A 26706-nucleotide genomic window follows, 5' to 3' on the forward strand; every position below is an offset into this window, starting at 1 on the left:
TTCTCTCATCTGCAATAGCTAAAACTGATTCATTTTATGACATGTGCTGGATATGGAATACATACAGTAGACATTTTGAAAACCAATCTATATGTAGTACACTATGTGTGTGTTATTGAATTGGTATCAGTGTTGGCCTGAGATGGCCTCTGAGTAAAATATGTAGGCTATTATTGCTCATTTGTTTGTTCGACAGCTTCCACGTTGCATTGTAAAAGTACTGCAGTCATTATTCAACATAATTTCCACATTATAAATGGTATGGGAATATAATGAATTGAATTGTTACAAAATTACATCGCAAATGAGTTTAGACATTTTTAAGCTAGACACTTTTCATGAGTGATTGGATCATCGAGGTTGAGGCGAGCTTGAAAATGCCGTTCTGCATTATTCATTTATTGCTATGAATTAGGAGATTGGTTCATAAAATAGATAAATTTAAAACACATTACCTTGAGCTTATGTGATTTTCATTGTGTGTGTGAAAGCAAGCAAAGCACGTCGGGGCTCGTGTTTATGCATTTTGTTTTGTTGTGTATGTAAATGTATGCATAAGGACTAAGATTAATTTATTCTAATGACAAATTCAAATTTTCATTATTATAGAGTAAATTCTGTCTTGGTGTTTTGCTTGTAATTACTCACTAACACTAGATGTTTGTGGGATAGTGGTGTGTTCCCCCTCTAGGAGTACTTTTACTAAAAGAAAAGTCTAATTAGACAAGATGACTATGTTTTAGAGATTATTGTGTATCAAAGTCAAAGGCTAAAACTGTCATGCAATCTCTGCTGTTATTGAGTGTGTGCGCACATTTGTCTGTGTGTGTGAAGGGGGGTGGGAGTGTGTGTTTTATGTAATGTAGCATGGTCTGTTTGGTAACAAAAGTGGTGACACTGAAAATTGGGTTACCATGGAGACAGAATTTTCCCACTTTTTTGTGCTCATGACAGACTCAAGCTAACCTCTCTTCCAGTTCTTCTTTATTTCTTAATTCCCTTATTTATTCATAAAGTTGTGCATTTTTTGTTGTTGTTGCTGTTGGTGGTAGTTTGCACTAACTTGGCTTTTTTGTCTGTGTTGGAATTCAAATGTCTTGTTATAAGCAGATGTTTGTTTGTAGATGTGAGATGAAGGAAATGTGTTGTGTAAATCTAAACAGTCCAAGGAAATGGGAGAATCTTCATTAGTCAACATGAGCTTGCGCCGGTTGCCAAAGCATATCATTTGTGTATAGCTCTCTCCTTTAAAGAAAATTTTCTCAAATTTATTATCTGTTTTCAGACGTTTAATTATGAGCTTTTTGGATAATTGCCCGTGACTCCTTTCAAGTCAGTTCTGGGCTTTCATTTAATAAGCAAATAACTGCTTATTTGACCCAGTTTAACTCTGCATTACACACACAAATAAGTGCTTATTCCTTAATAATTGTTACAGATTCTCTGGAGCTTCAATACTGCTTCCATACCTACGCAAACTAACCTGTATTTTCTAATTAGACAATGAATTAATGAATTGAATGGTTAGCTAGCAGAAATACCTTCCAGAAAATGTATTTCATTTTTGTTGTGCAGCATCATTCACTGTTTGAGCCACAGGAATGCTTATGTTCAGATTTTGCTGCTGTAAATTCTTTAACAACTTTTAGCTGTTCTGATGTGTTTAGATCACGTATAAACTGAAAGAAAAGGAAAAGCTTTCTTGCCAAAGCAAATCAGAGTTCCCTTTGAGCCATGAATTTGCATTATTTGCTCAAGCAAGCAGATAATGGGCATAGGTTTCCAAACTTAGATTCACAGACATGGATAATCACAATGGACCTGCTGTTACAAATGGTAAAGTTTATCATCTTGAAATTTGTTCAGGGGACTGTAAAACGTCCTTTTCCTGCCTATTCTGAAACATGATTGGCCGGCTGAGGAAGACAAAAAACGCTGGGGGTAACAAAAAGCAGCAATGCATTATGAAATGTGAATGTATGAGATTAGATGAATCAATATTAGGTTTGCATGGTTATATTCAGCAGTACATTAAAATCAATGTAATCAATGCAGGTTGTCAAAATAGGTCATTTCTAAATAATTAGTATATAAAGGTCGACTTAGAGGGAATGAGTTGTCATAATGCTTGTGTGGACGAACAGCAAGACTGAATTCTCCTGAGGCATATAACTTGTGTAAGCAGGCCTGTGTGTTTGTTAAATGATATGTTTAATGGTTTTGAAGTGTTTGTTACAAATATACCCAAATATAGTTTTCTGGTAAACATAGAATAGGCTGGCGGACTGTGTTGTTGAATAGATTCAGAAATCAATTAAACTGACCTAAATATTTGAAATAAGATTTAGCTATCTCTCTTGGAATAGAAATACTGTATGTTATTATGAGTTTATGCAGGAATGTTTTGTAATAGTTTTTTCAGGGGGTACCAGAGGCAGTCCTGAAATTAATGTCAATATGGTAAAATGTGTTAACACACCCTAGTATTATAGCCTACAATTGACAGCTAAATGAATAATGCAATTAGGCTAAATAAATGTGTGTAGAATAGGTGTGGAATAAACTTGATGAATTCAACTCTGCTGAACTTTCTGGGGTTAGACATGACCAGGGGCTGAATGACAGAAACATTCTTAAAATCCAATGCAACTTGTTTAGTAACCATGGTAACCTCACTTACCCAAAAGGTGATTTCACCAAGTACCACATGTTCCTGGATCAACATCTTTGTTGATCCTGGAACATTTTTCCAATTAACTAATCAGATTTGAGGGACAAGTTTACCGTTTATATCAAGTTTAGGCACCAGGGTGAAGTACTTAAACATCAGTGTTATTCACCTTTCATTACCCTCTGATTTTAGGGAAAAGTTATGGGTTAAGTTTTAGGGGTAGAGATTTGGTAAGGACTACATTTTGGGACAGGAATGTTGATCCTGGATCAATGTTTGATCCAGGACCATGTCTTGGCAAAATCATGGTGACCTAGGAAAAATAACTTTTGCGACTCTTAAGTTGAGAATTAATATAGGATGTTTTTGTAATACAGTGCATGAAGATGAACATTTCAATAATAATAATAAAAAATAAAAAAAACAGCAATGCATCTTACAAATATTTGCAATTAAAATCTACTTGTCCCAAAAATCTGAGGGGAAACTCCTTCTGTATATCTATTGTCTACACTGTCATAATCTGAAGTTTAAACAACTTTAAATAGACTTGTCAAGCAGTTTTCATTTGACTGGTTAATTGATCTTAAAGCATAAAATCATTGGATTTGGGCTAACTCCTGGAGTTGGGGATCATAACGGCTCCCGTGGATTTCCTTCTGGGAAATTACACAGATGGGAGCGTCTGACTCATAACGAACCACCAATTTGGGCGCAAACGGAGCAAGCCCAAAATCGGCGTTTTCATTGACACAGACAAGAGTCGGTTCGTTGAACTGTTTTGCTCTCTTTAACACGTGGATGGGACATGGTTTTGCAACATCGAGAGGGAAAATGAGTTGTTTACTGAGGCGTCGTGTGATTGAGAATTTTCCACAGTTTTGACGCGCCCATCATGCGCAGGGACTAATGTCGCTCATTATCATTTGACTGTATTCATGTGTGATGGGGAGAGAGAGAGAGAGAGAGAGAGAGAGAGAGAGGAGAGAGAGAGAGAGAGAGAGAGAGAGAGAGAGAGAGCGCCTCAATCTGACATCTACTTGATTCATGGAGTGTGCGTCTGAGAGCAATGGTCTGTAAAGTTGGGTAGAAATATGAACGAGCATAACCAAATGATTTCCCTCAGATGAGATATACGACTACAGTCAGTCTGCGTTTACAGACAGAAACCCCGTTTAAACAGCCTTGTAAAACGTATATGTTTACGTTTAATTACAGGTGGCAAGGGAAGAGAATGGAGTTGAATTTGGCGCGGAGCGCGTGGGAGGCATTGGCCAGTACAGTCTCAATTCCGCGCTGAGATGTTAAGGAGCGTACACGCGCTCGACAGTTTGCCATGATGTCTCGAGTTCAGTCGATGGTGTCGCAGAGGAATCTATATCTGAAATAGATCTCATCCCTTCTATCGACGTTTTAACGTCTGAATACGGCGTGTTGCAGTTTTCTCCAAACGGATGCGATATTGACGGAATCCCCTCAAAGGCGGCACGCACGCGGACCTGTTTCTCTGCGGAAAGCGCTCGAGACTCTGAAATAACATAAATATTTTGGGTGAAAAATCCATGTGGTCGTTTTATATCGACTAAAACCTTGAACGTATTCTTTCTTTTCCCTTTTCTGGTGAACCTCTGCCAGGAATGGACTCGGTAAACACAAGGGCACTGGTGGAATTACGCCGTTAAGAGCGCTGAACTTGACGGATTTGTTTATAAAGAAAAAGAGCAAGGTTATACGATGACGAGTAAGAACACGGTGTAATTCCTGACTGGTATTTTGGAGATGTATAACCAGGATATTAGGTAAGTTGTTCTCTTTTTACTTTCAATAAAACATCAAAGACCCAATTATTCACATGTTAATATCTTTATCAAATGTGGGTTCGCTCTCTCATTCATATGGGAGTCGTTGGATCCTGCCGTTTTCAATATCGTCGGTTTATTTTCGTGACGGGAGAAATTATTTCAACCGTCTTGATGCGCAACACCTGCTGCGCGAGCGAGCGCCCTACATAGAGACAAACCCCGCGCGCGCGTGAGGGGAATACCTCACCGGCCCTTATTTAAACACACCAGGTCTCACCTCTTCTCTTCATCGCTGACTATAGCCTATAACGTTACCTTAGAAGCTCACTGGTGGGTATTCTTTAAAACACGCTTATGTAGGGTATTGTGGTCAGTCTCTGAGGTTACTTGGTTCTGTGCGGGGGACCGTTACGCTTCCACGCAGATCAGTTTGCCCACGAGCGAGAAGTTATTGAAATACACTAAATAATGAGTTATGTCATTTATGATAACATAGTGTAAGGATTTTGGTTGACTTTCTTTCAGAACATTGAATACTTAAGCTCCTGTCAAGGTGGTTCGCCGAAGGTCTGAAAAAAAAATGCGCCGAGAAACGCGCCTTCTCTGTGAGGAAATCTTCGTGGATAACATTCACAAGACACCGGTCAGTTTCACAGATGGCACATTTCAACCACGCCGAGTCTTCTTCACTGACACCTCGTGACACGCAAGGTAAGATACGATTTAAATATTGAACGTTTAGTAATAGGTGTGAAGCGGCGGACAGGGAGATTCGACAGGGGGCGCCGTTGTTTCGTGGGTTCAGTCTAAATGGGGAATGAGGGACTTGCAGATTTGGGTGCAGTCACGTTGTCCAAGCACATTTTTGATGTTTTCCTCTTGCTTACAGGACCAGGCCTGAAATAGTCTTTCTTGCTATGGAGGATATAAATTTAGGAGCTGAAATATATCAAAATCGCCCCCTCTCTACCCACACATGCACGTAAAGAGACACTTATGCACATCTTGAAAAAATGACCCCAACTGAACACCCAGACATACAGCAATGCATTCTTACATTTGCTATATTGAGATAACTCTTGTTACGCTTTAGGCTAGAAAAATAATTTACGCAAGTACTCAAACATAGACATGAGCACTTGACCGATGAAATGCCCTGTTGAACATTTTTAATGTGCTCTCTTGCTGGTAACAAACCTCAGGGCTCAAGGGGGCAAGGGAGTTACCCTCCAAATTTAGTGCAATTAAATATTAAAGTCGCTTTAAACATACTGACTTTAAACTTGCACGGCAAGATTCTCTGCAAACTGTTGCTTCGACATGACAGTAGTTGAGAGAGAAAACAAAACATAAAGCATAATAGTAAATTTAAATAATAAAATAGAAGTAAATTTCATAAGCTTGCATGTCTAAAAGTGTATGTTCACATATTTAGATAAAAAGAATATGTTTAGGCCTTAAACAAAAGGATCTATGAGCATACAGTACGTGTTGGTCAGAGAAAGTGATAGATGGGGGAGGAGGGCAGGTGCTTATTTTGAGAATACTCATAACTGTTGACCCCTCTGCCTTTCCACACAGTCAAACTCAGAAATCCACCCACAACCTCCCTATTCGCCTGCGTAGAGAAGTGATCTCAGCGGTGATATTCTGCTAACAGAGGAGCCGATCTGCTCTTCGCACTTTACGCTGTGGTTTTGAATTATGAAATATGGGCTGTGACAGACCGTCAAAACTGTGGTTGGTACTTCTTCCAGGCATATACTCAAACCTCACTTGTACAAACACTCCTATTGGCAAGATGTTTTTGGCAGCGTTGCTTAATTTTTGATGCTTATAAAGCCATGGGTCTGTTTTGTATGTCAGTAAAACGAACTGTCTTTATTTTGAACCTTGGCTGCTGCTCAGTTGTATCCTGCAAGCTTAGGGTGAAGGTGATGTCTAATGTGACTGAAAACATTACCGTTTGTCCAACAAATCTGACAGATGCACATGCAGAAGGAGTGAACGAGATGCAGATTGATGCACTACATTTGCAAACACTAAGTGCTACCACGGGTTAGACTTAAGGTTTTGCTGTGGATGTTAGCGAGTATACAAAATGAGAAAGTTACAGGGACAACAGAGCACAATTGCCAGCCTCTGGAATCTTTAATGCATCCATTGAGGCATGCATGACTTTTTGACTTTCACAAACGACCACTGCAACAATCAAAAAAGCAATTAGGCAATTATGTGATTGGCACTAATTAGTATGCTTCACAATACAGCTAAATGTTTTAGCTGTTAGAAGCTAAAACCTCTTGCTATCTGCATGCAATAAGTGTTTGTTAACAGTTGAAAACACATCAATAAATTGTTAGTTTGTCAATGTCAAGTGTTAAACTAGTCTTGCTTCATTTATTTAAAAATGACATTGTAGGAGGAATTATATAATATATTAGCCGATAACAGTCATCCACTTTTTTTCTGTTGATGTTGCGATAACATACAAGTAATAAATATCAGTATACTTAATTAATTGTCTTTGTTCATATACACATACGTAGGTGTGTGTTACGACTGTCCTCTGCAGTGTGACATGATACACCATCTAAAATGACTTTAAATAGCGTTTTGCACAGGGATTTTCCTTTTATTATTATACACGCTGGCTTGTTACATCATTTTAATAGAAACTAGATGGAATATTTGTATCAAGTTTGTCACATTGAAGGTGATTAAATTGTAAAAATATAATTTAGTTGTTAGAATTATATTTGTTTTATATAAATATAAATTTTTGTGAGGTTGAAAACCCTATTACATCTCAACTACCCATATACGCATTTGCTATATATTCAGTGTAACTTTTCAGGGTAAGACTTTTTTTGTTAAGCTGTGAATTTATGAGCTTCTGCATTAAGCTTTGTCCTTTGTTGAGGACTGGTGATATAAAATGGTAGTATTTGCAGACGCTGATAGCAGCACATTCTTATCACATCGTTCATTGCTGAGCACACCAAGCAAACTCCCCAAATTCAAGCTGTAGAGACTGTGGGGGTTCATTTCATTTCATTGATTTTTGTCACAATGAGGATTGATTTTAAATTACATGCCCTGGCACATACAGTATTGAGAGACAAACTGACACTATTTCACAATGCTATATATATGTCCTGTTAATGTCAATGTGTTGCCAATGACATCCTCAAGCAGACTTAAATAAGAAGCAAATATTTTTATTATAAGATTATTCTCTACATCAGAGTACTTTTTCATCTGTGGTTGGTGGCTGTGGCCCAATAGTCAGTGAAAGAAATGGAGGCGTAAATGACTGATGACTGAACTCTAGGGATGAAGCAGGTGTATCCAGTGACATTTCTGAGAGTGAAAAGTTCAGAGTGAATTTGATCAATTTTGCTATCAAAGCATGTTTGATAGCAGACAGAGTATCTCTACCTTGATAAAAGAGGCCAAATGAAAAAAATCTATATTTTTTAACTTAAAGGATTAAAATGAGTCTCTCACTCTATAGTTGTTCCAAACCTCTATGGTTTATTCTGTGTTACACAAAAGGAGATGTTTTGAACTGTTCACACTGCTGTTTTCCATACGGCGAAATTGAAAAGGAATGGGAAATACCATTTATGTTGTATGGAGTAGCAGAGGAATACATCTCCTTTGTGTTCCACTGAAAAATAAGTGGAATTCCTCCATTCTGAAGATGACTTTTACTGTACAGTCAGTCTCCTGAGATTGAACAATCTTTGAACCGCTGACATCAGTGCACTTAAATTTAACCATGTGTAAGCTGTTCTTTACTCATGAAGTTATAATGCACCGCAGTTAGTGCATGGTTTCATCAATTATTACTGTAATTTAAGAGACCACTACACTAGCCATCTGGAATCATTCAGGCATCAAATTTTGCCTAGAATCGTAATAAACTATTGAAGAGTCCTATCAATTAGACGGGCCATTTAAATGCAACCACGCTGACATATTGTAAGACAGTACATCAGAGTTAATTGCTAATAACCTAACCACTGTTCCATTTAACTGTTTAGACTAATTGAAAAGTATTGACTTTAAATGATTGAGTACTTGAACAGAGAACCACGCCATCTTAACCTTTAAAAGCTTGTCTTCCGCTTTCCAGACAGCTCTGAATCAAAATCCGGATGCAATTTATGTCTGACTTTGGTCTAGTTTAGATTTAGTCATCCTGATTTGTTGCCTGATGTGATCTGATGTCTGAGCATGTTTTGCATCCTTCTCATCTTCACAGGGGCTGAAGCCAGGAATGATGGGAGCTATAGTCTGGTTAATGATCTTATGGGCTTTGCTGGGTTGGTCGCAGGCTGCAGAGAAGCCTCCATCCCTGAGTGTAGCTGTGATACTGGGCCAGACCCCCACCGTATCCGAATCAGCCCTGCGTCCGGCTCGTGGGATAGGTGCGCCGCTGGATGTGACCGTACTCAGCGTCCAGGTGAACCAGACGGACCCAGGAAGCATGCTTACACACCTGTGTGAACTCATGTCCCGACAGAGACTGCACGGGCTGGTCTATGGAGACGGCACAGACCAGGAAGCAGTGGCACAAATGCTGGACTTTGTTTCCTCTCAGACTTCCATGCCCATACTGGGAATCCATGGCGGCTCTGCCATGACCATGGCTGAAAAGGTAAGCATTCATTCCTCCCTGGCTGGCTGTATGCGCTTTATTTGTCATGTTTTTTGCTTAGGCATTTACAGCAACCCACTGCAGAATATTTCATCATATCTGGCCTCAATCAGGTGTTTCCCACCAAGACCTAAACAAAAAGCTTAATTTCAAATATTCAATGGCATGTTTTGGACTGTCTAGCTGTGTGGCATTAAACGAGACACAATTCAGATACCTGGCCGATTTTCAGTCGTGCCATCTGCATCAGATATAGCCTGACGGATTGCCAGTCTTTCTGTCACTGTCCCTCTGTCTGTCTATGTGTTTCTGCAAAGTTGGCGATGAGCTATGTTTATAGCAACACAGCTCATTAAACCTGCGGCCGTGTTAGTGACGGATCTGCCGCAGAGTTTAGTGTTGAAGCTGAAAAAGTTTATGATTGCACGTTGATTCACTGATTCTTTCATTTTTTTATGTTAAACGTCTAGCTGTGGATGGTTTCATGTTCATATTATTAAATGGATACATTTGACTATTAGGCTATTACTACACATTGTTCATCCACATAAACTGTAGGAACTTCTTATACGCGGCCATGTCATCCCGTTGCATCATCTGGCTGAGTTCACTTCAAACTACCCCTCCAAAAAGTGATTTGATAATTATAGAAGAACGCACAATCTCTTTTAACAGTGATGAAATAACCACTGAGTAAGTGGATTGTGGTATTATGTCGTGGTTAGGAACGTTTCTTGCTTAAACCAGACAATGTTTTGGATGTTTTAATTCTTATGCAATGTGCATTGGTGCTTTATTTATTTTTTTAAACACAGGGTTTTTCCTGCATTGCAAATAATTTGGTGGCCGTCAAGATTAATATTTGCCCGCTAAAGAATTATTCGATCATTTAATGTGACGATATCTGCCGTTCTGCAGTACTGGCACCCGCTGATAGCCGCCTGCTTTTAAAAAAGTGTTTTTGTAAGCTCTTTGTAAAGCAGCCAATCACAGACATCTCTATTGAGCTCATAAACACAATGGCCAATCAGATGTGTTTAAGTTAAGTTAGTCAGAATCTGCTCAACATGATGGGGTTTTTGTTCTGATCTTGAATCCTTTCATTATAGTGAACAAAGTATAAACACAATGTCAACAAGAGATTCATTACACAGCTTCATTGATTATAACAGGAGTTGCGTAGAGTGCAGCTTTTTGTATCTTGCATTGCAATTGAAAGCTTCAATGATTATAATGGCTACTTAATGGTTATAATATTGGTTATATTTGCTCACTTTATGCATATAATGTATTTTTCATGCTACTAACTACAAATCACAAAGTTTCTGGATTGACAACCGTATTTAAATGAGCTATTGATTTATGATAGACCGTGAAAACCATTGCATTGTACGGAACAAAGCAATCTGATACTATGTCAAATGATCTGTGCATTAAGACTTAGAGTGTTAGTGCAAAATAATAGAACGGCCACTTTTTCTATGTAATTTGTTACTTTGTTGTTCACTATTTAAATCTTTTTTTTACATTTAAATTGACATTCTTTTTAAAAGAAATAGTTCTAAACACGTTTGTTTTATGATCTGTCCTGGCAGTGATTTATTTTTTAATTCACAAATAGGATGAGATAAATTAATATTACAAACTGTTCTTTGCATTTTATTTTGGATTTATTGTCAGTGCTGGGCTCGCAGTTCACATGTGCAGGGCACAATGTTTGTCTGCCATCACCGAAGACCATTGACCAGGAGGTAAAAAAAAAAAAAAAGGAACAGTATTCTCTTATTGTATGACAAATTGTTTGTGATGGCAAGTATATATTGAAAGGTGTTTAGAATTCATAATGTTCCGATTTTTCATTATCTGATTTCCTCTGAGCGACATCCTCCAACTTCGTTTTGACACATTAGGCGCTGCTGCTGTAGAGTTTGGAGGGTAATAATCGAAGAGACTCTTCAGGAGGGAAGCGCTGCTAAGGGAGTCAAATGCTGGGGCTGATGTGAATGAAACTCAAACATTAAGAGGCCCCCTGCTTGCTGTTCCCATAACGCTTCTTCATCCCTTCTTTAAATCATCTCCCAGAGTTCCTTTTGATACTCAGGCTTTAGATACTGATGCTCCATTGCTGTATTGGCTGTGAAATAACATGTCAAGCACAGTGCATTTTCAAGTCTGAAATAAACAGAAATAGAAAATCGAAATCAGATATCAAAATATCACAATTACTATCAGATCCTTATTATAGTGATAATGATGTTTATAAGAGACACTAACCCCCCCCCCCCCCAACAAAAAACCAATTGTATTGGATCTAAAACAAGTATCCAAAACTGCATTTATTTGATCCAAAATACTGTAAAACCAGTAATATTTTGAAATATAATTGCAATTTAAAATAACTTTTCGATTTTTATACATTTTTAAAATGTCATTTATTCCTGTGGTGGCAAAGCTGAAGTTTCAGTCTTCAGTGTCGCATGATCCTTCAGAAATCATTATATTATGCTGCTCAAGAAACATTTCTTATTATTATCAATGTTGGAAAAAAAAGTTGTGCGGCTTAATATTTTGGAGAAACTGCTTAATATATTTGTAAAAATGTTTCCAGGATCCTTTGAATAATTCTAATAATTTTATGAATAGAAAAAAAACTATATTTTCTTTTAATCAGAATATCTGTTATTTATATAATATCCTCTGTAGGGCTGCAACTAACGATTATTTTAATTAATCGATTAATCGGATAAAGAATCTATTTAATTTTTGTGTTTATTTTAACTAAATAAAACCCTAAATCAGAGCCGGAGAAACTCCGAGTGTTGTTCTTTGCTCGGTTTTTAACAAAAAGGAAATGTTCAAATCGCTTAAAACAGACGCAATAGCTGATTCGAACGAGTGATGATCGACGGCGGCATCCATCTTTGTAATGTAGGCTACAAAATCTGCTTCAAAATCACAGCGCTGTCGTCATCGTGTAAAGCCCGCCTCAACGTTTCTGATTGGTGCCGCGATTTCTACGGATTGGAAATGGGCTTGAATGAGCTCTTTGCCAGACTAACTTTCATTCTCTGGGTTTTCCCAGGCTACAAAAAGAGAGATTTGAACAAGTAGGAGTTGGACAGGACCTCGCAAAGATTATTCAAAATGTGTGCTTCAGTGGTCCATGGACAAAAAAGGAAATTTTTTGGGTTAGGTATGTCTTAAAAGTAACGTTAGAATTTTTTGGTGAACTATCCCTTTAAAATGTTTCAGAATGTCCTTTATTTCTCTATAGTATTATACACATCCTTTCTCTCCTGTAGCTCTGTGTCTCTGGGGCTGCTTTGATCAAGTTCAGCTGCATGTCTTTTTGCGGTGCACTCATGGGGGTGCATAAGTGTGTTTTGAGAGCGTGTATGTGAGGGTCCTGGAGGATGCTTCGTTCCGCTGTAAACCCAGGTTTTCCTTCTCACGTTATTAAAAATGAAGGCACGGGGACGCATCTTTTTAACCATGTTTCCGCCTTCCATGTGGGAAAGAAAGGGCAGGGAGCACTAACACACACTGTGGGGGCAGGACTGAATATTCTATGAGCTTCTTTATGTGGTTCGCATGTTCAGTTTCTGGAATGAGGTCTGGGCTTTTGTGTTTAGGGTCTATATGTTGCGCTCGAGAGGGAGAAAGAAAACAGGAGCAAAAGAGGGCTGAAGAGTTAAACACTAAAGCTGTTTTCTGCCCCATTGAAGCTGTTTATATCGTATCTAGCCTATATTAGAGAGGTGCATTATGGGAGAAGAGAACAAAATCGAGAGGCTGGCATAAATTAAACATGTAACATACACTTACAGGCGGACGTGCACACATGCAGTGTCCTTTTCTTTTTCACTTATCCGTCTCCCACACACCCTCAAATTTTCTTGTTATTCATTTAACAATAGACCGAGGTTGCACTGGCACATTAGATCATATGATGTCATCAGCTGTGCCAAATAAGTGCCTATAAAAAAACACAGAAAACCCATTTGAAGGGTGAAAGCCATCTCATCCCCCAACAAGCTTATAAGACACTTTGCTGATGTCACCGTGACATAAGTTTGATGATGTCAGCTACAATAAAACTCGCTGCATCGGCTCAGTTCATTACTCCAGTCATACAGTATGATCCTTCAGAAATCATTCTAATACGTTGATTCGTTGCTTAAGAAATATTTCTTAGTATTATCAACAGTTGTTGCTTAATATTTTTGTGAAAACTATGATGCTTTCACCCCCCCTCCATGATTATTTGATGAATAAAATGTTAAAGATACAGCATTTACAGTATTTGAAATATGTTTTTGGTAGTAATGTATTTTCTGTCACTGTTTTGATCAATATAATGCATCCTTGCTGAATTAAATCTATCGTATCAGTAAAAAAAATCTTACTGACCCCAAACTTTAAACTGTTACTAAAACATTTATAGCACGAAAATAAAGTTTGGATGTTTATACTTCAAATCTCAGTCTTTATTTAGCTTAGAAAAGCATTCTGTGTCATTTTAAAATACTCATCCAGCTCTTGTTTACACCTACCTGTCCTTCTGTGTTCCCAAATGCCCCCAAGGAGGGATCACAAACTGCTTAAGTGAAAGTCCTGTAAACGCCAAAATAAACTTGTCCTTCGTTATTTTGTGTGATGCATTGCTGTGTTTCAAGAAGACACCACAATAAAGTCACAATAGCTAACCTGCGCTGGAATGTAATTTAAGATGCTTTAAAAGACTCCATAATGGGACACAGTGGACAAACGATCTGCCATCGCTCAATACTCTGATAAATCCCGCTCTCTCCCAACAGTCCCGCCTTGATGGCCACCTTGTTATTATGAGCTGTACCAAAAGTGACTCCCAGCAGGTCTTAGATGCTGTTATAGATGCTCTTTTCTCACAAAGATTTGAAATTATATATTAATTTACAGTTGCTTGGTATCAATAGGACACTGGATAACAAATCCCTAGCCACGTTGGTGTCGGGTGACAGGAAAGCTCCCATACTGTATGTGGCGCTTTGAACTATAGAATCAGATGGAGCTTTACAGGTCTTTTCTTAGAAGATAAAGCTTTCAGACCTTTGTCAAGTTTCAGTCCGTTCCTTCTTTTAATCTCTGCAATCCGACTATATGTGAACATTCCTTTCCCCCCATCTCTCTTTCTTTCTTGTTCTCTTTTATTTCCTTTCTCTATCTTTCTTCCTTCAGGGTTTATCTGAAGAGAGGGTTTACACAAAGGATCCCTCTCCCTGGCAGACCACCAACATGTCTCTCTCGTCCTCAGTTATTTTCTTTCTTCCTATTCCTCTCGCCGCTTCTTTCCCCCGGGTTGTAAAGGACAATCGGCTAACATGGAGATTGGTGGCTGTGCTCAGGACCGAATGAGGTCATTTTCCCTCTTAGTGCTGCCTTCACTGGAAATGACAGTCTATTTGGGAGAAGAAGAGCGGGTGAAACAACTTGAAAAACCTTTGAAAGCAGCTTTTAAGGTCTAAGTTTAGATTCCCTGTTCTGCAGACTTCTGCGTTTTGTGCGACAGTAACTTTATGAATATTGTATAGTGAAGTAGACACAGGCTAAATCATTTTGAGTGAAACGGTAACCTCATAATTCCTACTGTTTTTTTTTTTTTTCAGACGTGTCTTAGGCCATTTGTGTGTGTGAGTGTGAGAGACTGACTTGTAAAGTCTGACAATGAATGTTTGGAAGATTATGCTAATATGTTGAATTTTGATCTTTTATGTGTATCAGCTTAAGTTGCCTTTGAAAACATTAAGTCACTGCTATATACAGGACCGCTCAAAATTTGGGGGTCAGTAAGATTTTTTTTTCCTTGAGAGAAAATAAGAAATAGAAAGATTTCTATTTCAAATAAATCTAAAACTGTTTTCAACATATATAGCACCAATTCAGCATCTAGAATAATTTCTGTTGAACAGTTTTCTATGAAAAGTTATTTTTTGTAATAATATTTCACAATGTTACTGTTTTTATTGTATTTTTTTAACAAATAAATGCAATCTTGGTGAGTGATGGATAGATAGATAGGGTTTTCTCAAGCAGAAAACTACTAGAGTTATAGATGTTTGTGCAAGCAGAACATTATTGTGATAAATCAGTCAAAGCAATTGTTGGAATTGGTATAGCGTATTTGCATCATTAAACACGTCTGAACATTTGTGTTTACAGTAGCACTGTTTTACTTGTGCATAGATGACTGCAACACTGCGACAGTATCGGTACAATTCACAAGTTGGTTTCCAACTCACACTCGGATGTGTCAGCATGCACCAGGGCATGGCTTGATGTGCCTTAATGCTTGGGATTTGTTATTGAAATTACATAAATACTTATCCAGAGACTGTGTCTTTATTTGTTGCAGGTGCTATTTCATAGAACAGCAGCAACTTTAGATCATTTCCATGTTTGGTCATAATGGTCTAGCAGTCATCGCATGATCAAAGACTGCCTGGCGTAGGATTAGATGTAGAAATGTGTAGCTGTTCAAAGCGCTGGGCCACAGTAGCTGTGTGTGGGACTGATCACCCCTTATGATTCACTTCCATACTCTGTCTGTTCAGGCAGGATTGAATTTCTCACTTTTCTGTTACCAAACTGTATGTCAGTTCATTTACATTCTCCAGTCTTTTTTTAAATCCGGTTGAGAAACAAAGTGGTGCGTTTATACTCTTATAGGAAAGAAATATCGCAAATGAGGCCTCTCTAATATCTCAATTGTTACTCCTAGACATCTTTTAGTTTAAATGTAAATCAGGTGTATATAGCTTAAATCTGATTCTTAGTTTTTCCTTCCTGTGAAAAAGACCCTGTAATCTCAGATGCACCACCTCAAGAGTTTCAGATGAGATCTCAGACCTCACACTGTTTCTGTGAGAATTCAGATGAGATCTCAGACCTCACACTGTTTCTGTGAGAATTCAGATGAGATCTCAGACCTCACACTGTTTGTGTGAAATCAGAAAGTCTGATTTCAGTATGTATTCAAACATTTTTTTCTCAAAATTTCTCTTCAAAAACTGCAAATTACCAAATTAAGCTCTGTACTTTTTCTGTATGTCAATAATTAGCCGTTTTTCCTCATGCCAGTAGCCCAGCAGCGCTACCCTAAATCCCACCTGTGGCGAGCAGGACTAGGCCGAGGGACATGAGAGAGCGAAGCAAAGCCGGTGGTGTGAGTGATACTGAACGACACCTGTGAGAACGCACCGGTCTTGCATCTCTCACGGAAGAGCAGAAGCATAAAGGAGGAGCGACGACAGTGAAGATCGAGTTAGGAACTGGCCTGATTTTACATTGTGATTTTATGCTCTGTTTTGTGGGCCTTTTTTGTGCTTGCTTATACTTTCATTTTGTATTTGTTTATTTTATTATTAAAGTGTTGAATGTTCACCGGTTCCCGGGAACCGGCGAACAAGTTTAATAAATAAAATAACACAAATACAAAATGAAAGTAGCCCCTCACGGACAACTGCTGGCACACAATACAGAACATAAAATCAGGCCTGTTCCTCTCTCGATCTTCACTGTCGTCTCTCTTCCTTTACGCTTCCACTCCTCTGTGTGAGATGCAAGACCGGTGCTTCTCACAGGTGTCGTTTATTATCACTCACGCCACCGGCCTCGCGCCGATCTCTCGCGTCCCTCGGCCTCGTCCTGCTCGCCAAACCACCCTTTACGTTTATATTCCAATATAGGTTATTGATAACATGCCTCTAAAGTTCGACTTTTTGCACCATAGGGGATTATCACGCTGATACGTAGTACTTCCGGATTCAGTGATCTTTGTGCACTGCCACTTCCGTTGAATTACCGATCTCACTGGCGAACTGATGACAGACTACACTAAGTTTATTTATACGTCATCCCTGGTAAATTAGTCTGATTCACTAAAGTGCCGGCTGCAAATAAACGTGCTACCTTGTTTTATTTTAAAGTTTTAATCCACTTCTTCCTTATACTCAATTCAGTCAGCAATTCATAAAAACTTATTAGGAAAAGTAGGGTTGGGGTTTTTGGTTAGATTTACAAAGTGGAACAGAGCAGTGACATATATAGCCTTCGTCTCAGGCATTGTTGAACTGCGTCGGAAGTGGACATGCACAAAGTTGTCAAATCCCGCCCATGAAACCCGGAAGCGTGATAATCCCCTATTACAATACATATAGGCCCCTGTGGCGCAGCCTAAGCTTTTGTCCTTTATTAACCCACCAGTCCCCAAAAACCACATCACCGCGAATAGAAAAATAATTCTGTGGTAAACACTGAGAACACACACTTATTCAGTCGTGCCTGCTTCCATTTATTTGTAATCATAGGAATTCACAAAATAACTCCATTTAAGGTTAAGTCCAAAATCTTACACATTTAGAAAATACCATATTGATAAAATACCATATGTTTGTCACATTTATTTAGAAAGAATGATCGTTTCTATTCATTTTTCACTAAACTATGCGATCAGAGGAGGTTTGAGCGGTCTCTCCTGTATCACTATACTGTTGTCCTTTCAGCCAGAGCAACAGAGGGAGCTCACAGACAGAAAACAGGAGTTTTATGAGTAACCAGAGTATATATAATTTATGATCATTTGCGGAAGCTTTAGTCCGGTATCAACAAATGCACAGGGATGAGACAAATGAAACACAAAATCAAATAAATACACGATCGATAACACATATTATTTGTCTACGTTCTTCAAGCTGTCTCTGGTATTTTCCATAAAAATATGTGCATTTATTATTGCAATAGTTTGCATAAGTAGCCTTTAGCATCGCATATAAATATATTCCTGCCTTATACGGTGAACAGAATCTCCATCAAATAACAAACAGAAGTTATTTTAAACATTGAAACTAAAATAAATAAATAAATAAACTCTGCCTTTGTTCATGACTACTTCTCAAGCCCCAGTTGGCCCACTTTGGACCAAGGAATTTGGCCGTTGGCCTTGAGGAAGCCCTGGAAGTGACAGTGAAAACATGGCTGGGCCTGGCATACAAACTTACAATAAAAAGTACCCTACCCATGTGTACCGCAAGCTCAGTACTGACAATAAATTCAGAATAAATGCAAAAAAATGGTTTTTAATAAGTATCCTATTTATTCATGAAATAAAAAAATAAAACTGTCAGGACAGATCATAAAACAAAATGCTTTGAACTATTGAACAGAAGTGACATTTAGAAATGTAGTAGGCTAATTAGATGAAAAATAAAGTAACACATTACATAAAAACTGGCAGGTCTATTATTTTGCACTTGCACACCAAGACTTAATGCACATTTGACATGCAGTATCAGATTTTTTTTCCATCCATTGCTGTGCTTAACCCTGTCAATCGGATTCAATTGCTCATTTAAATACGGTTGTCAATCCAGAAACTTTGCGGTGGGTAGTTAGCAGCATGAAAAATACATATTATATACAGAAAGCGAGCAAAGATTGCTGCCATTATAATCACTGAAGCTGTCAATTACAATTAAAGTTCAAAGCGAGGTATACACGAAGCTGCTCTTGTGAAAATTTCCGTCATAATCAATGAAGCTGTGCAATGAATTTCTTGTTGGCATTGTGTGTACACTTTGTTGATTGTAATGAAATTATTCGAGATTGTGCTGAACTTGTGCTGTACAAAAACCCTGGCGTTTTGAGCCGATTCTGACTAACTTAAACACACCTGACCATTACGTTCATGAGCTAAACAGATGTCTCTGTATTATTTTGTAAAAAGATACCTTTGACGCCCTTCACAGAGCCCTTACACAAACACTAAAGGGAGCGTTTTAAAGCAGGCGGCTATCAGCGGGTACTGCAGAACAGCGGGACAAAGATTAATTTTCAATGTAGTAAAAACCCAGAAGATCTGAGAACTCCATTAAGTCTCTCAAGCTTTGAAAAAGGAATTTCTGAGGAATGTTTTCGCTGGATCAAAAACCAATAATAAAGAACCATATAGCCTCAAGTACCCCCCTATAAAGTGAAAAATGATTCTTGATAAGTGGGTTCTTCACTTAATCTAATAACAACCTTTTTTTGAAGAACGTATCTGAAAGACCCTGCACCATACAACCCTCCTCCATTGTGCCCTTGAGCAAGGCACTTGAGCCCCATCTGCTCGAGGCAGGCTGCAGTTTGGCTGACCTTGTGCCTCATCCCCGTCCTCAGTCGGTCATGCCCATGTGTCTGCGTGTCTGCCAGAGATATGCAGAAAGAGAACATTTCGTGCAATACTTTTATGAAGCGTCATTATCGTCCTTTGCCTCATCTTCTTATCAGTTGTTTGCTAAGTGCATGTTCAACAGGAGTGTTTTTCACTATTAATTAACCAACAGCGTGCTGCTGTGTGCTACTGTCAACAAGTTTTAAATGATGATTATGTAATCAGTATTAGTTCATTACGTGCCTGATCTGTAGCACACCAAAGGATACATACATAAATACATGCACAAACACCTTGGTAGCAACATGTTTGTCCACATCGTAATTGCACAGTTGTTGCTCTACAGGTAGCCTAGACGTTGTAGATGATTTTAGTGCATAATAGGTTTTTAATCAATTAAAGATTTTAATATGTCAATAACTAATCAAATTGATTTTCTACGTCAATTTTTGCTGAGAAAATTACGATAATTCAAAGAAGTTAGATGAAATGAAAGCATTGAATAGACTTGATTAAAAGTGGTTTTATTTATTTTATTTTATTATTTTGTAAATATTATATTATTTTATATTATTATTATATTTTATATTATATTATATTATTATTATTTATTTTATATATTATATTATTTTTTTATTTATTTAGTGGGTTTTATTTATTTTTATTGCATAAAATGTAACATCATTTATTTATGATCAGGGGTAATTACATGATCATGTTTATTTTTAATTAATCAAAGTAAATAGAATTCAAATTGGTCTTATGTAACTTAAACAGATTTAGTTAAGAGACTCTCTAGTTACATGATTTATTTATTTTAATTTTTTTTGTCCATTGGAGTGTCCTCTAAATGCCTTTAGGATTACAAGGATAAAAAGAGAGTAAACGAGAGAGAGATGCAGTTCCCCCACAATGCCTCAGGCAGAAATCTGTTTTTTATTGACAAGTGGACATTTCACCAGCTGGCTTCAAAAGGTAAAACGTTCTTTTGAATTTATGAAGAATGTCAAATGACATTCTCAGTCCAGCTGAATTATATACTAGAGTCCTTTGAGAAGGATAGAGAAAACGTATTACAGAAACAAATTTACATATTTGCAGAATGGAGACACCATACATGCAAATGACATCTGTCATTGATCAGTGAGAGGCTGATTCACACAGCAACGTAATGTGGTTTGTTAGTCCTATTTGGATTGTTATTTTTATACACTATACAGTTATAAAGAGAGAAAACTATTGTGTGACCAAAGTTACTTACATTTTCTGTAGTCACAACAACATTTTTGAGAAAGATCAGTTGATAAAATGCTGTATGAACCACAGGAAGCTAGTCATTGACAAGCATATGACATTAGCATGCACTTCGTGGTTTATTCTTTGCTGTCAATCACTGACATTAGGGCTGTCAGCATCTCTCCGGTTATGGCAGAGAATGGGGTATTGTGTTTGAGAGTGAGATAAAACTGTTAGGTGGTGGGAATAAGAAAAAAAAAGCTGAACAGCACACACACAAAAAAAAAACTGAATTTACACACATCTGAGAGAATGAAAACACTGGGAGTTGCCTGAAATGCCAAACGGTTTTGAATACAAATTATTCTTAAAGATGCCAACAAAGGTCTCAACACTTACTTTTGTGTACTGTCACTGTGGTTACAGGTTTACTCAAGGCTGTTGCAAGCTAGATACTGGCATTGACTGCAAACATACGATCAGTATACAATCCGCTTCAGTTTTTCGTTATATTGTTTACAGTCCAGTCTGAGAGTCACCTCTTTAGGTGATTCCAAACTTGGGTTCCATTTTAGTTGTCTAAATATATATTTTTAAAGAATACAATTATTATTAATAATTATAATAATAAATGTGATATTCAAAAAGGTATACAGAATGTAAAATACTTAGACTAAATATTTAGACTCCAATATACTTCAAGCGAAATCAAAAAACAAACTGGCGTCATTTCGGCCAAAAAAAAGTTTCTATCTTTCAAGTGAAAATCTTTTCTGGTATTGAACAACACATATTTGCATATTCATCAAAACTTCGCTGTCAGCTAGTGCTGGGCGGTTTGGCCAAAAATTTATATCACGTTTTTTTTTTTTTTTTTGGTTTATGCGTTTTTTTTCCATGCATAATCAGGTGTTCAAAGCATTTTTTACTGGTTGAGAGAGGAATTACTGCAATAAATCGATTTTGATGGTGATCTATTTTATTGTCATTAGTTAATATTGTAGAAAAGAATAGTGCCCAGTATAACCTAAAATTGTATTTCTTAACGTTCTAATGACATTCTTATAACCAAGCAAGAACATTAATACAACGTCTAAAAAAAAGCGTAACGTCCGTTCCGAACGTTGTGTAATGAAATACATCGGTATTGTGGTATATTAAAAATGAACATCATAACAAAAATATACACCGGTTTTCGGTATGAACCAGTATACTGCCCACTACTCTCAGCATTGTCGGGTGTCCAATAACAGTATATCACTGAGTACGTATTTCGAACTTCCTTTTACCCCTTAATGAAGAACAAAAAACTTTGCAGTGAGTATATTGTGGCCCTTACGCTCACCAAGGCTGCATTCATTTGATCAAAAATAAAACAAAAAGTTAAAAATAGAACTGTTAGAATATTAGACTATTATAAACTGGCGAGCCATCCCATCATTTCGTATCCTGGAAACAGAGTGACAGTTGTGAGAAAGAGTTTTCTGATTGTGTAGGACAGAACTGCATACATTGCGTTTTTCAAGTTTTCCTGGATTTCCCTGAAGACGAATTTAAGGGTTCTTTTTTCTCCCTTTTCTCTTCATGGACTGAACTGCGATTTTTGAAATTGAACTTGAAATTGAGAAACTGAGGTTTAATTTCAGACATTGATATTGAGAAATACTGTGTGCTACTGTTTTCTATTTTTCATTCATTCTTTCAATTTCAAAAGAGACAACTGAGTGGTTTATTTTATTGTATTGATTCTTACTATCATCTTTGCTAATATTTGCTTCAGTGAGTCGATCCACGTCTTCTGATTCTGGTCCCGTGGTTAGCGCTGGTCCATTTTTCTGCTTTTATAGCGACGTAGGAACCGAGACGAGTGCTACCCGCCGTGCGCTACACTTACCAAGATGAATATTTTGACATATTTTCATGTGTATGTGTCCGCCCAAGCGACAGGAAACGCAAACAAGGAATCAATTCTATGCGCACAGATAACGGCGCACAAGTACCGCATAAGTTCTCTTTTGCTTCTTCTTGCACTGAAATGGTGCTTTAAATCTGCTTACATGTTTGAATTGGCAAGATATATTCAATGTCCAAGTCACATTTGCAAATGATAAGCTTTCACTCTGTGATGGTTAAACTTTTAATCCTTAATCCTTTCTTCTCATTTTGTCATCTCTATAAAAGTAGAAAAAGTTACCTTCTGTACCTTTCATTGATAAGGTAACTTGTAATGCCCAAAAATGGGATGGGATGGGATGGGGATTGTGTGTGTGTGATATTTATGGCCCATACAAATTCCAAGTATGGGCCACCATACTTGGCCTTCCCGTCATGTCACTCACTCACTGATCTTTGTTTTCACAAAAGTTATGCTATTAGTGAACTGAACCATGGACTTAAAGCTTATTGTGCTTCTCTTCTCTTCCTTTGGCGGTAATTTGGTTTTGTCATTGGTGTGTGATATTTATGTGCAGCAATTTCTGCGATCTGCTCCAGCATCTTCCACCATTTTGAAAAACTGCCTGTTTTATTGGTTTTCATGATATATCAGTCTGGTTAGTAAGTGAAGAGCTTGATTTGTGTTTGTGTGTGTATTTGTGTTTGTATTTGTGTGTGTTTGAGAGAGAGAGTTAAAGAGGTGAGGTTCTCTTATGCAAGTCATAGGCTCACTGCGCGTGGGAAGTGTGCAGTATAAACACACACTAACAAAAAAATCCGAGATTGGAGAGAGGAAGATACAGTAGCTCTGTTCCATTTCAGAACAAGAAAATTCTTCATTTATTAGTGTTAGAGGTGCCATTTTGCCAGCATTCCTGCTGAGTTTACTATATCAAAGGTAAACACTGTTTTCTTTTAAACTCGGCTATTAATGAAAGTTTGCCAAGAAAACTCACAAGTAGTTAACTCATAATGTGCCCAATGAATTTATTTGAATCAGCATCAAGATTTTAGGTTAAATTGTTCAAGGTAATGTGTATATCTTAGCTTATTTTAACTTACGTTTAGGATTTAATCCCAAGTACCCTTATGATTAATATGCCACCACAGATGAACAAAGGCCGACTAATTGAGAGTTATTTGCATTATCTCAGGGTCTTTCAAAAACTCACTAGTGGCATTAAGGGTAGCAATCGCTGAGACATGTCTGAGAGAAAATTAAAGGGATTAGGGATGCTCATATTGACCATTTAACCCCTAACCGAAAGTAAAAATTATTTTTAAATTAATTTTTTTTATTTTTAAAGGCCAGTTATTTCATGGATCCAGGATAATATGCATCCTGATAAAGTTCCCTTGGCCTTTGGAATTAAAATAGCCCCACATCATCACACACCCTTCACCATGCCTAGAGACTGGCATGGGGTACTTTTCATAAGATCATCGTTCAATGCAAATCAAACCAGCTATTAGGCTAACTGAAGTAAAACCATGGAATGACATGAGGGTGAGTAAATGATGACAGAATATATTTATTTTTTTGGTGGAGTATCGCTTTAAAATTAAATATGAAAATGAAAATTCTCTTTCTTAGAAACTTTAATCTTATGTCTGCTAGGGTGTTTGGGATGATTGCCAGGACGTTTCTTTGCCAATGTGTTCTGAGTTGCCTTTAATGTGTTTCTGTGCAGTTATGGTGTAAAGAACCTAGAGAACCAACATGATTTCTGGTATCATTTATTTGAATAACCCTAACTCAAGGTACAAGCAGTAGTAGTGATGCTTTGCGTGTGTATATACCTGTTTTGATTAATTTCTGAATGTGAATATGTGTAGTTCGAGTAGTATAGCAGTTTGGCTAATTCTAATTTTCTGCAGCAGAATTAGTGCAATAGATAGGTGTAAATATGTTAAAGGGGTCATATAATGGTACATGCACTTTTACAAGTTGATTGTACTGAAATGTGTGTTGGCGGTGTCTGTACACAACCACCATATGATGATAAAATTACATCCAGTGTTTTTGTTTTAATCTCCTTATATGTTTTCCCCTGCCTCAAATCAAGCCGTTCGACCGCTGACGTCACACGGTTCAGACGCCCCTCCCACGATTGTTGATTGACAGCAGCGTTTCGAAATTTAGCAAGCTTTAATCATAGGGCGTCTAAGTGATTGTGGTGTTTCTATTCTTGTGTGTAATAACGAACACAGAGTCATTTTGTTGTTCTTAAATCCGAACAGCTGAAGATGTAGTGGCTAGATCAAAGTGACATACGTTAACCAACCATTCAGAAACGTTCGGTTCAAGCCTTAATTATCGAACTTCTTTGTGGCCGTCTTCTTGTTCTGGGTGCGACAAACTTGCACAGATGTGTCCTCAGACTCCCGGTGCCATTCTTTCTCCAAAATATACCCTCAACTGTTGTCAAGGCAACACTCCACGTTTGTTGTGTTAAAAATGCCAGCTGAACGGAGGGGCGGAGTGAGCGAAGCTCATTATCATTTAAATGCATATGCACTGAAGCGGCATGCTGAAAACAGAGCTGAGTTTGACCAGGTAAAATTAGTGTTTTCTTAAATACTAATGAGAATTTTTAATAAAAGTATATTACAAGGTTTTTATTTAGACCCTAAACATTCATATTAACTTCTACAAAAATGGCATCATATGACCCCTTTAATGTTATGAATCAGTATTCTGTTTATTTATTGTATTTAAGAGTGCGTGACTCATGAAAAGAGTCAGTTCTTAGTCTTCACTCCTACAATCACACAGTTGGTTTGACATGATTGGTCTGACCTCCACCAAACTGATACAGAGAGAGCGAGTGATATAAAAAATAAACGAACAAAAGAAAGCCTTTCAAAAATGTTGAACCCCCACACAAAGACAATTTGGAAAGACAAATAACATTGCATTGTAACTTCTCCGTTTGGTTCACATTAAAGTTTGTGTCTGGTCTTGAGTTTCAAACATTATAGCCAGTCAAAATGTATGTCATAGTCACCATGAAAGCAAAATGGAAAATTCTTTTTGTGAAATATTGCATTTTTTGTTATAATTGGTTTATCTATACACATTTTAATTAATGTGTCCTCGAATACTTCACTCAAAACAAATTCCCCTCCCTCTTGCAGAGACATCACTTCTCTGATGACGTGTTTACTGGCGTGAGGGCGGGGCAACCTGTCACTCACATGACATCACAGCAATAGCAAACCAATCAATTCCAAATTGACAAAATCAAGTCCTGACCTAATTTTTTTCTTTTGAGAGAAGCCATTTCACTAAAATATACATCATAATAGCTTGCAGCTTCTGTTTCATGCTGATTTTAAAATAATGGCTCAAATTGTAATTCACAATCATGTCATTTTAAACTTGTATAACTTTTTTCAGTGACTTAAGAACCAGGGCAAACCTATTTGTGAACTGATCGTTTAGACCAGAAATTATTCTTGAAAGAGTATTTTGTTGTTGTTGTTGAAGTCAAGGTGATGCAAAGAAACATTGAAGAATCATTATTTTGAACGGTGTCAAATAGTTTTGTCAGATGTTTTTTGATAGCCAGCTGTGTTCCAGAAATAATACATCTTGCTTAAACTAATTAAACAACTCCTCCAGGCAATACCGAAAAAAGACTCATATTCAGACCAAATAACTGTAAGTTAATGTAGTTCCCTTTATGGATGAGTGGCTCAACGATATTACACAGTTCATTAGTGACTGATCTCTGGTCCATTTACAACTCTTGTTGCAGATTTTTAGGCCATAGACAGCAACCGTTTAAAGATTTTTAATGGCTGACCACTGGCTTGCTCAATCGCTTGTCTCCTCATGCGTGGGATCCTGACACCCACCCAAAATTATATTGCTGTTAAATGATTTTTAGTGCTGGCAGAACCCTGTGTGTTTTTACTTTTTGTTAGTAACATTTTAGCTGCAGGGACCCAGGAATATACATTTATACTCATTTTTATAATCAAATATAGTATATTATATCATGTAATATACTGTATGTTGTATATATATTCTTATTGTATTCGTCTTTGCATATGTATATTTAAGAAAAATATTATATAAATTGTCAATTAATTTGTGTTTTTGTCCTGACCAGCCACAACAAGCAAAGGCGTATCTTGGTTTCTCTTTTTGTTAGCTCTATCCCACAGTAAAATCTTACTGATTCAGAATCACTCTCCACAT

The 26706-nt window shown here is 37.4% G+C and overlaps 1 protein-coding gene across 2 annotated transcripts in view; it reads left to right on the top strand.

Annotated features, from left to right (window-relative positions):
• Positions 1 to 3700: 3700 nt before the first annotated feature.
• The window catches only part of grin2ab (glutamate receptor, ionotropic, N-methyl D-aspartate 2A, b), an 86928-nt gene continuing 63922 nt past the window's right edge, over positions 3701 to 26706 (top strand). Inside the window, exons 1-3 of one of the 2 annotated variants that reach the window (XM_039652463.2) lie at positions 3701 to 4470; positions 4999 to 5184; positions 8744 to 9139. In XM_039652463.2, coding sequence (XP_039508397.2) covers positions 8759 to 9139 — 381 coding nt within the window. In that variant the 5' untranslated portion in view covers positions 3701 to 4470; positions 4999 to 5184; positions 8744 to 8758. Of the gene's footprint in view, positions 4471 to 4782; positions 4804 to 4998; positions 5185 to 8743; positions 9140 to 26706 lie in introns of those variants that run through there. The other variant, XM_089132517.1, reaches the window with a different exon arrangement.

The sequence above is a fragment of the Pimephales promelas genome, chromosome 6, assembly GCF_988280905.1.
Source record: "Pimephales promelas chromosome 6, fPimPro1.hap1.1, whole genome shotgun sequence".
Taxonomy (NCBI): Eukaryota; Metazoa; Chordata; class Actinopteri; order Cypriniformes; family Leuciscidae; genus Pimephales; species Pimephales promelas.